Source organism: Chinchilla lanigera, unplaced genomic scaffold, assembly GCF_000276665.1.
Source record: "Chinchilla lanigera isolate Chin_1 unplaced genomic scaffold, ChiLan1.0 scaffold00066, whole genome shotgun sequence".
NCBI classification, from domain to species: domain Eukaryota; kingdom Metazoa; phylum Chordata; class Mammalia; order Rodentia; family Chinchillidae; genus Chinchilla; species Chinchilla lanigera.
Window position 1 is genome coordinate 13,196,062 of NW_004955467.1, and position 14,092 is coordinate 13,210,153.

General features: G+C 43.5%; 1 protein-coding gene across 2 annotated transcripts in view; it reads left to right on the top strand.

The window, feature by feature from the left end:
• The window catches only part of Shpk (sedoheptulokinase), a 40,514-nt gene extending 26,990 nt beyond the window's left edge, over nt 1-13,524 (top strand). For both annotated transcript variants that reach the window (XM_005399717.2, XM_005399716.2), the window contains 2 exons: nt 6,092-6,292; nt 12,897-13,524. In XM_005399717.2, coding sequence (XP_005399774.2) covers nt 6,092-6,292; nt 12,897-13,309 — 614 coding nt within the window. In that variant the 3' untranslated portion in view covers nt 13,310-13,524. The remainder of the gene's footprint in view (nt 1-6,091; nt 6,293-12,896) is intronic.
• The last annotated feature ends 568 nt before the right edge of the window (nt 13,525-14,092 follow it).

Here is a 14,092-nt window from a genome sequence, read left to right on the forward strand (position 1 = left end):
TTTTATTGTAAATATTGTTTAATTTCTTCTGTGACCCATTGGTTGTTCAGGAGGATGTTATTTAATTTCCATGTGTTTATGGAATTTTTGTGATTAATAATTATTATCATTAATTTCCAGGTTCATTGCATTATGGTCTGATAATATGCATGGGGTAATTTCTGTTCCTTTGCATTTACTTTAGCATGATCTATGTGCCAGTATGTGGTCTGTTTTAGAGAATGTCCCATGTGCAGCTGAGAAGAATGTGTATTCTAATGTTGTTGAGTGGAATACTCTGTAAAAGTCTACTAAGTCCATTTGTTCACACGTTTGGTTTGGTGCTGTTATTTCTTTCCTAATTTTTTGTCTAGTTGATCTATCGCTTTGTGACAATGGGGTGTTAAAAATGCTCTATTACAATTGTGTTTTTACTTACTTGATTTTTCATGTCTGTTAAAATTTGCCTTATATAATTGGGTGCTCCTACATTTGGGGTATATTTATTTATGATTGTTATCTCTTCCTCTTGCAGTTTTCCTCTAACAGAAATGTAGTGATGTTGTTTTTCTCTTGATCGTTGTTGCTTTGAAGTCCACCTTGTCTGCAAATAGAATGGCTACTCCTGCTTTTTTCTGGGTTCTTGTCACATGGAATATTGTTTTCCATCCTTTGACTTTCAGTCTATGAATTTCCTTCTGAGTTAAATGTGTTTCTTGTATACAGCATACTGTTGGATTTTGCTTCTTGATCAACTCTGCCAGTCTGTTTCTTTTGATTGGTGAATTGAGACCATTTACATTAATGGTTATTACTGATATGTATTGACTTACCCTCATCATGGTATTTTCCCACTGTTGGTTCTGTACTTTCCCCCTCTGTTTAATTGCTTATCTTGCTTGGTAGTTCCTTTCTATTGTTGGTCTTGCGATTGTGGTCATTTTTACCTCTTTGTAGAATATCTTTCAGTACTCTTTGTAGAGTTGGTTTGATGGTCATGAATTTCTTTAGTTGATCTTTGTCATGGAAGTGTCTTATTTCTCCATCAGTTTTGAGAGATAGCTTTGCAGGGTACAGCAATCTAGGTTGGAAGTTCTCTTTCAGGACCTGAGATACTTCACTCCAACTCTTCCTGACTTGATGGTTTGTGTTGAGAAGTCTGCTGTGATTCTGATATGTTTTCCTTCATCGGTGATCTGTTTCTTTTGTCTAACAGCTTTTAATATTCTGTTCTTTTGCAGACTGTCTGGGATCTTGATTATTATCTGTCTGGGTATAGATTTACTTTGGTTATGGCTAATTGGGGTTCTGTATGCCTCACTTAGTATATGTAAAGTTCTTCTCCCATGCTTGGGAAATTTTCTGCAAATAGTCTTTTTATGTCATTCATGTTACCTCCTGTTCTTTTGATCAGCATTATGTTGTTTTTCTTTTTTTTTTTTTTTTTTTAGTTTTAAAGAGTAAGAGAAGGATAACATAGTAATAGGAAGATTTACCGAATTACTGACAAAGTGGTAGGACATTATCAATGGTTGTTATTTTATGTTGTTTTTCTTTGCAGCTGTTGAATTGTTATTTCCTGTTCCTTTGTTATTTTTAAGAGGTGTTTTCTTTCACAGTCACTAGCTGCAATGCTGTCTTCATGGTATGAAAATCTGTCTTCCGTTTTGCTCAAGCGGTTCTTCCTGCTTTCAATGGAATTTTTAATTTCCTGAATGTGTCTTTGAATCTGTTTCATGCATTCTAATTCTTTCTATACTGTTCATTCAAGGTTTTCATCATTTTTCTGTGCCCCTCTATTTTTTTCTATGTCTTCTTTTGATATGCTGAGCAATTCTTTCATTATGGTTGTCATTTCCTTTTTTACTTGAGTGATTATTTCTGATCTGATTTCCTGTATAGCCTGATGTAGTTGGTTCTTTACTTCAGTTGCTATCATTTCAGAAATTTCAGGTGTTTGCCTTCCTTGTTCTTCCATGTTGATGTTTCCTTGACTTATTCTGGGTGGGGTGGAGGGCTGAGATTGCATTTTGCTTCTTCTTTTTGTCATTTTCAAATCTCCCTAGGTTTCTGGGGATTGAGGGTCATTCCTGTGATGGTGGTGGGGGGTGGAGTGCTGGGTTTTGGGTTCCCAGAAAGCCAACTGAGGCTTCCTGGAACCAAGGTCTTTCCCATGATGGCAGCAGGCTATAGAGTGAGGGGTTCTGGGTTTCCAGTCAGCTCACTGAGGCCCCCCGAGTCCAAGGCACCTTCCTGTGATAGTGGTGGGGGGCAGAGATAGGGGTCCTCAGTGCCCTGACAGTTCACTGAGGCTTCCCAGTCCAAAAAATCTTCCTCTGATCTAGTTGTTGCTTTTTGAGGACTCTCCACACTGATTTCCACAGTGGTTTCACCAGTCTACACTCCCACCAACAATGGAGAGGTGTTCCTTTTTCCCCACAGCTCTACCAGTATTTGTTATTGGTTTACTGTTTTGATAATAACCATTCTTTCTGGAGTGAGATGGAATCTCAGCATTGTTTTAATTTGCATCTCTCAAATGATCAGTGATGTTAATCATTTCTTTCATGTATTTATATGTCATTAGTACTTCTGAGAAATGTCTACTCATTTCAGATGTCCATTTTTGGACTGGGCCTTTAAATTTGGAGGGTCTAGTTTTTAAATTCTTTGTATATTCTAGATGTACAAAGAATTACTTCTTTGTCTGAAGAAAGATTTTTCCCAGTCTGTGGGTTGTCTTTTCTCTCTGTTGGTGATTTCTTCTGTTGTGCAAAAATTTTTTTTTAATAAGGTGAGATCCCAGTTGTTGATTCTTTGTAGTATTTCCTGTGCAGCTGAGGTTTTATTCATGAAGTCTTTGCCTACTCCTATGTCTTCAAGAGTTCTACCTATTCTCTCTTCCAGCAGATTTAGTGTTTCTGTTTTAACATTTAGATCTTCCAATCATTTTGATTTTAGTGTAGTGTATGGTTATATACGTGGGTCTAGCTTTAGATTTTAAGTAAAGATAGGAAAGGAAGAAGGTAAATTATCCTTGTTAGCAGATGACATGATACTCTGCATAGAAGACCCCAAAAACTCTGCCAAAAGACTTCTAGATTTAATAACCAGATTTAGTCCCATAGCTGAATAAAGAGTCAGCACTCAAAAATCAATAACATTCCTGTAAACAGATAACAAATTCACTGAGAGAAATTAGGGAAACCATACCTTTTGCAACAGCATTGAAAAAAAAATGAAGTACTTAGGAATCAGTCTAACAAAGGAAGTAAAAATGCCTACATTGAAACCTATAGTACTCTGAAAAAGGAGACCAAAAATATACCAGAAAATGGAAAGATATCCCTTGCTCATGGGTAGGAAGCACTAACAGTAAAAATGGCAATACTCTCAAAGTTGTTCTACAGATTCAATGCAATCCTGATTAAAATACTATTAACATCCCTCACAGAACTAGAAAAAGCATTCCCAAATTTCATTTGGAACCAGGAGAGACCTAGAATAGCAAAAGCAATTCTGGGCAACAAAGGCAAGGCAGGGGGCATCACAATCCCTGACCTGAAGTTATACTACAGAGTTACTGTGATAAAAACAGCATGGGATTGGCAAACAAACAGACCAGAGGACCAATGGAACAGATTAGAAGAGGCAGAAACAGCTTCAAACACACTCATCCATCTTATCTTTAACAAAGGGGTCAGACATGTTTACTGGAATGAAGATAGCCTCTTTAATAAATGGTGCTGGACAAACTGGGTTTCCACAGGCTGACCACAGCTCTTTCTATCCCTTTTATCTTATCCAAGCTATTTAGGGTAGCCTAGTGCCCTTGATCTAGCATTACATATGAATCAGTTCCAGCATCACACACTCTAGATCCAGGCACCTCTGAAAAAAACCCCATCTATGACTGCATGAGGCTTTGGGAGAACATCTAGCCACAAGCCATAACAGCTTATTATTGAGAGGAACAGAGAAGTCAGTCATCTTACTTAGGGTTTTTTCTTGGTCATGATATCTTTTTATCCCTCTCTTCATCATCAGAAATATTGTAACTCAACTCTGAGTTTAAAAATTCTGGCTAGCATAATCCTCTATGTAGTAATTTATTCTCTCATTTCACTACATTCTTAAAAAATAAAATGCTGAGGAACTCTTTGTGTTTTCTTTTGTTTTTGATAGTAATTTCCCTTTGTAAGCAAACTTTACTTATTTTTTATTGAATGTACTGAGATAACAGAGATGCAGACGGGTCAGGGAGGGGCTTTCTCAGTGATGGCTGTGCTTGTCACCAGTGAAATCAATACATGGAAAAGAACAAGATGAGCTGACAGAGAGACATGAACTTCTGCCAGTTGTGCTGGCGCATAGATGTGATAAGCTCTTTCCCGATGAAAAAGGTTCAACGTCATCTTATCTTCCTCTCAAACCTTTTTTTTTTTAAATTTTAAAAATAAAAGGAGGAAAACATTAACAGACAGACAATCTTTTACAAACTAGCAAAAGAACAGTACAGACAATATAGAGTTACAAACAAAGTGGTAGGAAATTAGCAATGCTTGTTGTATTACATATTGATATCTTCAGAGTGGTTTCTCATGAAAACAGATAGAGACATGCAATATTGATCAATCAAGGACTCACTGACAGTTTCAGCAAAGAAATAGAAGACAGTAGAGCAACTATGTTAACTATCCTGTATATACATGCATACAAAACTTCTCCTTCTTTCCCTTCTCTTTTCCCACATCCCAATTGCACTTTAACCTTGTGTGCTTTCCTATCATTTCACAATGTCTATCATACCTCCTAGTTCAATGCCCCAGGAAAGCATTCTCTGTTTATCTTGTGACTTTCTACTAGTATACCACCTTTTGGCCTTATATCTCTTCCTCTCAAAGCAAGGAAGCCCAGGAAACAAGTATGTGCCAGAGTCCAGCCCACAGGATGGGATTTCAGCTTTTCTGCCTCTTCTGTGTGACCTTGGGCAGGCTGAGTTTCTTCCCTGTGCCTTTATCAGTGTCCCAAATGTGGGTAACGAGCATTGCTGTGGGCAGCAGTAGCCATTGCAATGGAGCCTGTAAAGGGCCTGACTCTCTCCTACCTGGTGGTTTGCTTCCTGGCTGTTCTCCCTTCAGAGGGTGGTCACCCTGTGCCTGGATGGCAGGGTGCTTTCTAACTGTTGGTGGGTTAGTGCAATGGGAAGGAGGTGACATTATGCCAGTCTTAGTCTGTTTTCTCTTGCTGGAAATGAATCCCACAGACTGGGTAATTTATAAAGATTAAAGGTTTAATCAGGTCATGGTTCTAGAGGGTAGGATGTCCAAGGTTGAGGGGCAGCATCTAGTGAGGATCTTGCTACTCGGTCATGTCATGGAACCACATAGGGAGACAGAGCAGCCAGCCAAAGTGAGCTCACTTTTATAACACAAGCTACTCCCTCCAGGACCCATTGATGTATGGGTTAATCCGGGAGAGCAGAGCTTTCATGACACAGTCAAGTCATAAAGCTCCTGCCTGGCCCGTTTTCTCAATACCTTAATGGGGGCTAAATTCCAGCATGAGTTCTAGCGGGAACATGCAAACCATCTCTGGGCCCCTTCTTCCCTGGAAGTGGGTTGGAGGCTTTGGTTCTACTTTGGGGCGGCTGGCCTGTGCTCAGCTGTGACATGTGCATGGACAGTGCTGGCCGTCCTCTCTCGGACCCCCCTGTTCCTGAAGGTGCAGGTGGAAGGCCTATTGCTTCTGGCTTACAGTCATGGCAGGAGGTTTGCTGTGGAAGAAATCAAAAGTAACTGGTTTTCTGAGACTACTTTTTGCTCATTGCTTCTAATACTGTGGTAGGGGAAAAAGTGAACACCAACCTTGGTTGGTTTGGTCCCTAAACATACAGGTTCCCAAAGTCACACATCATCACTTCTGTTTGTTTCATTTATTAGAAGCGTGCCACTTGGTTCAGCCTTCAGGGGAAGGGGAATCACACTCTGCCTCTTAGGAGGAGGAGTTTGTGGACATATTTTTAAAACCACTGCACCCTCTGATGCTCTGTTATGATTTTAACCACTGAGTTTGCTCAGCAGGCCTCACCTCTACTCTCTTTGGACCCCAGTTCTCAACATCAGCACCTCGGTTCAGCTGGCAGCCTCTATGCCCTCAGGATTCCAGCCGGCGCAGACTCCAGACCCTGTAGCCCCTATCGCCTACTTCCCCTACTTTGACAAGACCTACCTGGGTGTGGCAGCATCACTCAATGGGGGCAATGTGCTGGCCACGTTTGTCCACATGCTGGTTCAGTGGATGGCGGATCTAGGTAAGATGCGGCCCACACAGTGGTGTGTTTTCTGGTTGTCCTGTCCCTTCTGCATGGTGGTGTCTTGGAGCTTCTTCTGCTATTTTTGTATTTAGGTTCTGGTCTCAGACCCGGCTAGATGCCAGCATATTCCTTCCTGCCTTTGGGATCTGAGCTTACACTGGTTCCTTTCCTGCCCACTCTCCTCTCTGTGGCAGGTGGCAGGTGGCAGGTGGCAGGTAGAAGGTCACCTTCCCTCTTGCCTGGACTGTGCATTATTCCTCAGGTTCTCCTGACTCTCACAGTCCTACTTTCTCTTCCAGAAAGTCCCTGTGACTCTTGCATTTAGAGTTTTCCTTCTGATGACTACCGATAGCTAAAACAGAGTGATTGACATGCATCAGTGAAAAAGTCTCCTGGTAGTTCATAATTTTTTTTTTTTTGTACCAGGAATCAAACACAGGACCTTGCGCTTGCCAGGCAGGTGCTTGTGCTGCTGAGCTATGTCCCCGGCCCTTCATAGTATTGTAAAACCCTCACAGCACTTATTCCTGGAAAGTAATTCTTGTCTTACTTTCTTGGAAGTCTCCCTGGAAACTTGGAAGTCTTCCTGCTGCCTTCTTTTATTTGTCTGGTCTTCCTCCACTCTGCACGTACTGCAGCACATGTAACCCCGTCTCCTATGAAAGATCTGCTTTGCAAGCCCTGAGGGTAGAAATGACATTCCAGGTCTAGGGAAACCATGGCTGTCACATGCAGTGGTCATCCGGAGGGGCTCAAAGTCAGGTAACTGGTGTAAATGCCCAGTACAGGAAAAAGGCAAGGCACAGACAGCAGAGAGTTAGGTGGGAAGCTGCAGCTAGTTGTGTGGACAAGTGCTGCTGGCTGATGTCAGTGCTTTCGGGCTGCCCAGGGTGTCTGGACCTTCAGGGGAGTTCTGCTCCCTGTGGGCCCCTCTGAGGGATTCTCTGTTGACAGAACCCAGAGAAAGTTTTCTTTTTTCTTGTTTTTATTTTTTATCTTTTTGAGACAGGGTCTCGCTGTGCAGTTTAGGCTGGCCTTGAGCTCACTTTGTAGCCCAGGCTGGTCTCGAACTTGGAAGGATCCTCCTGCCTCAGCCTCCTGAGTTCTGGGATTATAGGCGTGCGCCACCGTGCCTGGCCAGAGAAGGTTTTCTAGTTGTAGAACCAGTCATCAGAACCTCCAGACAAACCCTTTAGCTAGATACTGGTGTAACTGGATTGTGTCTATGGTGTCAACAGGCCACTGTTTTTCGTACCCCTGAAAGAGTTGGTCACGTTTAATTTATTTCTTGATAAGATCCTTTTGCATATCTATCTATATATCTATCTATCTGTCTATCTGGCTTGTGTTTTGATGAGATAGGAAGTGTTTGAAGGTCAGTATTTTATGTAATTTAAACTTTTATGAGATATCTCAGTATTATTAGTTAGCTTTCCTGTCCCTGGGACAAGATATCTGACAGCCAAAGCGTAAAGGAGAGGTTTAATCCTGGCTGGTGGATTCAGAAGTTTCAGTGGGCCAGCTCCAAGGCAGGAACATTGCGGAGGACGGGCCTTAGTCACTGTCTCATTGCTGAGACACAGTGCCCGCCACGCACAGCTTCGATGGGGGGAGGTTTGCTTTGGCTCGCAGTGTGTGGAGGTTTCAGTTTATAGTCTCAGTGGGCTCCGAGGGAGGGCAGCGTGGCAGAGAGGCCTGGGAGAGAAGAAAGAGCTCCTGGTGTGCAGCAGGAAGCAAAGAGAGATGAGGAAGGTGAGAGACCCTTCCCGGCCATGCCCCCAGTGACTCACCTCCTCTGACCAGGCTGCACGTCCCAGCGTCATATTTAGCTGTGAACTAATCAGTGGGCTAATCCGCTGAGAAGTGTCACAACCCCATGATTCGGTCACCTCCCCAAAGCCTCACCTGTGAGCGCATGTGGCTTTGAGGGGACATCTAGATAGAAGCCAAGGCAGCAAGGGAAAGCTACTGACCTCGTGGTGGCTAGAAGCAGAGAGAGTAGGAAGAGAGCCAGGGTGCAAGACTGAGAGCGAGCAAGCGAGAGAGATGGAGAGAGCAAGAGAGCAAGTGAGGAAGTGAGAGCAAAAGGGAGGAGAGCGAGAGGAAGGAGCCGGGATAAGTCTATGCCCTTAAAAGTCGTGTCCCCCGATTCACCTTCTGCATCCAGCTCTCAATTCCTAGTAGCACATTCAGCCAGGAGCTCATGAATATGAGTATATCACCGTTGCTGAGTATATCACCTCTATGGCACAATCACCATCCAGGAGCCCCACCTCTGAACGCATGACACTTGGGGGACGTATTATATCCCAACCATAACAGTCTGTAACTTCACATTTTATAAAATTTCTACAGTTATGGAAGTACTCCTCAAGACCTAGGTCATAGCCTAAGTGATTTTTTTTCCCCCAGTAAGCAAGATGAGTTTGTGTACATTTTAATCTTTCCTGAAATTTTTTTTGAATTTTTATTAAAGAAATACAATCACATGACTTTTTTTTTTGAGACAGGGTCTCACTATGCAGTTCAGGCTGGTCTTGAGCTCACTTTATAGCCCAGGCTGGTCTTGAACTCGCAATGGTCTGCCTGCCTCAGCCTCCCGAGTCCTGGGAGTACAGGCGTGCACCACCATGCCCGACACAATCACATGACTTTACAAATCCCACAAAACTAAACTCTAGACTTCATTTGGTTTTGTCAGTTTTCCCACTAATAACTTTTTTCTGTCCTGGGACCCAATACTCATTGCATTTATATTTCCTTAGCCTTCTGCCTTCTGTTGGATTGTTCTTCCCATTCTTTATCTTCTCCTTTTTCCCTCATTAACTTAGAGGTTTTATGTTCTGTATCTGTGCTTCTAGAAGTTACTGGTGCACTGTTTCCAAGGGTGTGGAGGGTTTGTCACTTTTACATGCTTTGTGGTATGTGCATGCTTCCTAAGGCGTTACCCTTGAAAGAGGTAATAATGTTTCATTTACTTTGTAAGATCCTTTTGCATACTCATGATTGTTACTTTGATGAAACAGGGTGCTTTGAGGGCTACTATTTTTATGTAACTCAACCTTTTATGAAATTTCTGCCATTGTGTGTGTGTGTATGTATTTTGATCTAGAAGTTCTCATCCCAGGACTGAGTCTAGAGATATATACACTTGTGTACATCTAGTAGATTATTTACCAAGAACAGTTTTTAAATTTTAGTTGTTATCTCTGTAGTGCTGGGGAGCAAATCCAGAGCTTTGAATGTACCAACCTGACAGCATAATTTTTCCAAACCCAACAATGCAGCATGATTTTGTTGTTGTTTGTTTTTGAGACAAGGATCTCACTAGGTAGTTCAGCCTGGCCTTGAACTCACTATGTAGCTCAGGCTCGCCTCAAATTCATGGCAATCCTCCTGCCTCAGCCTCCCAAGTGCTGGGATTATAGGTGCACGCCACCATACTGACCTCTCTATGTGTTTTTTAGAAACTTCAGTCTTTGTCTTGATTTGGAGATCTGATTTTACCCGGGCCACTGTGTGGCAGCCAGAAAATTGTCTCTGATCACTTTTAGGGGGTTGGGCTGGTGTATCCCCAAGACATCAAGGGGTGGGCTGTAAAGCCGTTGGTTCTGTGTTCCCAGAGTGTGGGACTGGATGAAGTCAGCAGAGTGTACAGGGTATCTGCAGCCAGGGCGAGGGCCTGAATTTTGTTTATTTTATTTTATTTTATTTTATTTTATTTTAAAGAGTAAAAGAAGGATAACATAATAATAGGGGGGACTTAGCAAATTACAGACAAAATGGTAGGAAATTATCAATGGTTATTGTTTTACATATTGTTATCTACAAAATAGTTTCTCAGGAAAACAAATAGACAAATAATAGTAAGTTAGAGACAAAAGAGGTAGGAGATTATCAAGAGTTGTTGTACTATACTTTGGTATCTTCAAAGTGGCTTCTAAAGAAAGTAAATAGAGCTATACATGAGTGACCTATTGAAAAATCATTAACTATTCTCAATGGTTGTTGTAGGAAACACATAATAATAAACATACATCCATTTATGAAATAGGATAGGAACATTACAAACTTTACACAGTTATGGATAGATTAGTAGGAAAATATCAATGGCTGCTGTAGTACATGGTGGTATCTTCAAAGTGCTTTCTCAGGAAGACAGAGATATGCAAGAAGGATCTAATAAGTAGTTACAGCCTAAAGGTTGTCAAAAATAGCATATTACCTCCTCACCAGTGACTCCTTTCACTGAGGTATGATGGCTGGAAGGAAGGCCAGGATTGAAAAGAAGGACCGAGAGACTTGCACCTGTGTCTAGCAACAGGCTGTTTTCTTGTTCCTCCATAGTCATGATTACCCAGGACTCCTTGTTGGAGATGACGGTCTGGCCAGAGGGAGAAGGCAGACCATGCCCCAAGCCCTCTCATTCCTGTTGGACTAACTGGTAGCATGGGTCTGAGCTCTGGGGCCTCAACCTCAGAGGGCAGACCAATCTCCAGTGGTCTCCTTTGCATCCAGGGCATGGCCCATGGGGCCTCTTAGGGCAGTTCCTCTTGAGGTGGCCTGGCTTTTAACAGTGGTAGCAGATGAATGCAGTTGTCGAGTTCTTCTTGGGGCCCCGGGAATCAGACCTGGGATCTGTTTCTCTTAGTGGTGCAGCAAAGGCAGCTGCTTTTTCTCGGTCTCAGGGCCTGAATTTTGTATCCTTGCGAACATAGCTAGAAGAGTTTTTTGGCATGAAAGTAGGGACAGCTGGGCTACACTAGCTGACTGGGTGCCCAAGGGCTAACTAGTTTTGGGCTTTAGCCCTGCTATGATTCTGCCTCCTGAAGAATCTTGGACCTCCCAGGCTCCAGTCCCTGTGGAAGAGGAATTGGCTTCTCTTCCGCACTTTCCTTTGCAGACTCCTAGGCAGTGGCTCCCTGTCACTGTTCAGAAAGTCAGTTTTCCCTCTATCTGCTTATCTTTAATATGGGTCAGTGTTTTAGTCCTTGCTATTTCCTTTCCTGCGTTCTTTGTCCTTGGTTTTCTTTTTTAAGAAAGAAATTTGGGGCTGGAGGTGTAGCTAGTAGTAGAGCACTTGGTGAGCATGTTTCAGGGCCTGGATTCCATCCCTAGAACTGCAAAAGAAAAAAAAATTAGTGATATTTTAATGGAATTCCTAGAGAACGAGGAAAGATATTTATATTCTTCCTGCCATCTTTATCCAAGAGTCATGCTGATTAAATTTTACTAGTTGCCTATGATATTGTCATTATTTTTCTTTCCCCCCTTTCTGAGTATGTGTAGTTGATTGGTGTAAGTTAAATGTTTTAATGGTGGGACTGCACTGTGACTCTCTAGGTTAGTGGTTCTCAGCATCGGATGCACCCTGGAATTAATTATGAACTTTTAAAACAATATTGACATCCCGGTCCCATGCCCAGCAAAACTGACTTGGTTAGCCTGAGGTTAGGGTAATGCTGAGCATGGCATTTTATAATACTCCTCCGGTGATTCTTATCCCTGTCAGTCAACATCACTCTAGTTGGAGCCAGCGGTTCCTGATTCCTTTTGGATCTTTTAACAAATGCAGGACCTCAGGGTCTGCCCTAGGAACTCTGAGTCAGAAGCAGAGTTCTAACAAGATTCCTTAAGGAATTCATTCATAATTCATGTTTGAGAAGTACCTACGGGTCTAGACTGGTGGCTGTCCAGCCCAGCTCCATTTCAGAATCACCTGGGAAGTGTTTAAAAATGACAGCCCTCAGGGTGCAGCCCAGGCCAATTCCATCAGAATCATTCTGAGGATGGGACCTAGCACTCCATAGTCACTCAGGTGATGACAATGTGTCACTGTAGTAGAGCGCCCCCAGCCTGGACAGCTTTCTTCCCGTCAAAACCAGGTTTGCTTTCTCCCAGTTAATGCCAAGCTAGAGACTGAAAGTGATGTATTTTCTTTTTCTTATCTTCCTTCTCCTGGTTCTTTTCCTTCTTCATCTTCCAGGTGCTTTACCACTGAGCTATACCCCAGCCCCAAAAGTGAGTCTAAGGTATTGAAATCAAAGCTGTACACCATCATCATCATTGTCGTCACTGTTATCTAGAATATAAAACTAATATAGTGTGGGGGAGGAAAATTTGACCAGGACTCTAGATTGACAACACTCAGCTGTTGGATGGTGAACAGATCACTTCTCCTTGGGCATGAGGTGCCTCATGCATGTAATTAGGTAGCCTAGACTGGGATCCTGGGATTGCTGCTAATGGCTTGAATAGCAACTTTCATGATATTTGTGAACTAGTGCATGTATTTTACTCCCCTGGGGAGTAAGGGCCCTGTAACTGTGTCATGGTTATGATGCCAAGATTAGAGTTGGGTCTGACAGTGACAGTGATGAGAGATTTCCCTGAAATCTGTCTGGGTTGTAGTGAGACACATGGCTGGGGTCCAGGGAAGAGATCAGACGGTATGAGCCTGAAAGCTGCTAGCCACAACGTGAGAAGAAGCAGTGAGCAGACCTGTCCTTGTGCCTTGGGAATTCTATATAATTGTTCATGTTCAGGGGCCACGTCCAGGGGCCATGTGAGCTCATAGAGGTCTTTCTTGTTTCCCTGGCAGGCCTGGAAGTTGAAGAAACCACTGTGTATTCACGGATGATCCAGGCAGCCGTGCAGCAGAGAGACACCTGCCTAACCATCACCCCAACAGTGCTGGGGGAGAGGCACCTGCCAGACCAGTTGGCCTCGGTGACCAGAATCTCCTCCTCTGACCTCTCCCTGGGACACGTGTCTCGGGCCCTGTGCAGGGGCATTGTTCAGAACTTGCACTCCATGCTTCCATTTCAGCAGCTCAGAGAGTGGGGCGTGGAGCGCGTGATGGGGAGTGGGAGTGCGCTGTCCAGGAATGAGGTGCTGAAGCAGGAGGTGCAAAGAGCCTTCCCTTTGCCGGTGTCCTTTGGGCAAGATGTGGATGCAGCTGTTGGGGCGGCTCTCATCATGCTCAGGAGGAACCTCAACCAGATGAACTCCTAGTCAACAAACTGTAGTCTCTTTGTAACTATCATTTTACAAGTTCTGTGATTGCTGGAAGCCCTTAGATTAGTGATGGTGACCATTTTAGAGCTTTCAGTGATAATGAACGGCCCGCTGCGGCACACGTGCCAGGGATTCACCACAACTGGCTTAAATGAGTTTGCCTTGTGGTGCTTGTTGCATTTCAGATATTAAATAAAGCTCATTCTTTCAGAGCCTTGACCATTTCATGTTGCAGCCCCTGAGGAAGGCCTGGAGAGGGAAGGGAAGGCTGAGGGATTGGGGTAGCCCTGCCTATTGGAGCAGCCTCCCCTCCTCCCCGACAGCAGGCAGCCCATCTTGCCTGCTCAGGGTGCTATGGATGGAGTGTGTAAGTATAAGGTTAGGAACCAGAGGGGAGAACTGCAAAGCCAGGCAGCACAGCCCTGTGACCAGCATGGTGCGGCATTCTCTGTCCTCTTCCTAGACCAGGTGCCTACTCTGCTGTTGAGGGCTGAGCCTTGCAGAGTCTAAGCTTGTCAGTGAAAGGCCCTGCTGCAGCTTCCATTGCATGTGGCCTGGGTCTTCTGTGTGGGTGGAGGATTATGCACAGCTGCCAAGGCCTCATTTCCCCAGCCTGAAGTCATGAACTACTTACTGCTTCTTTCCTCATTTTTCAGTTTGAGACAGGATATCACTATATAATTCAGGCTGGCCTTGAACTCACTATGTAGCCTAAGTTGGCCTTGAACTTGTGGTGATCCTCCTGCTTCAGCCTCCTGAGTACTGGGAATACACGCATGC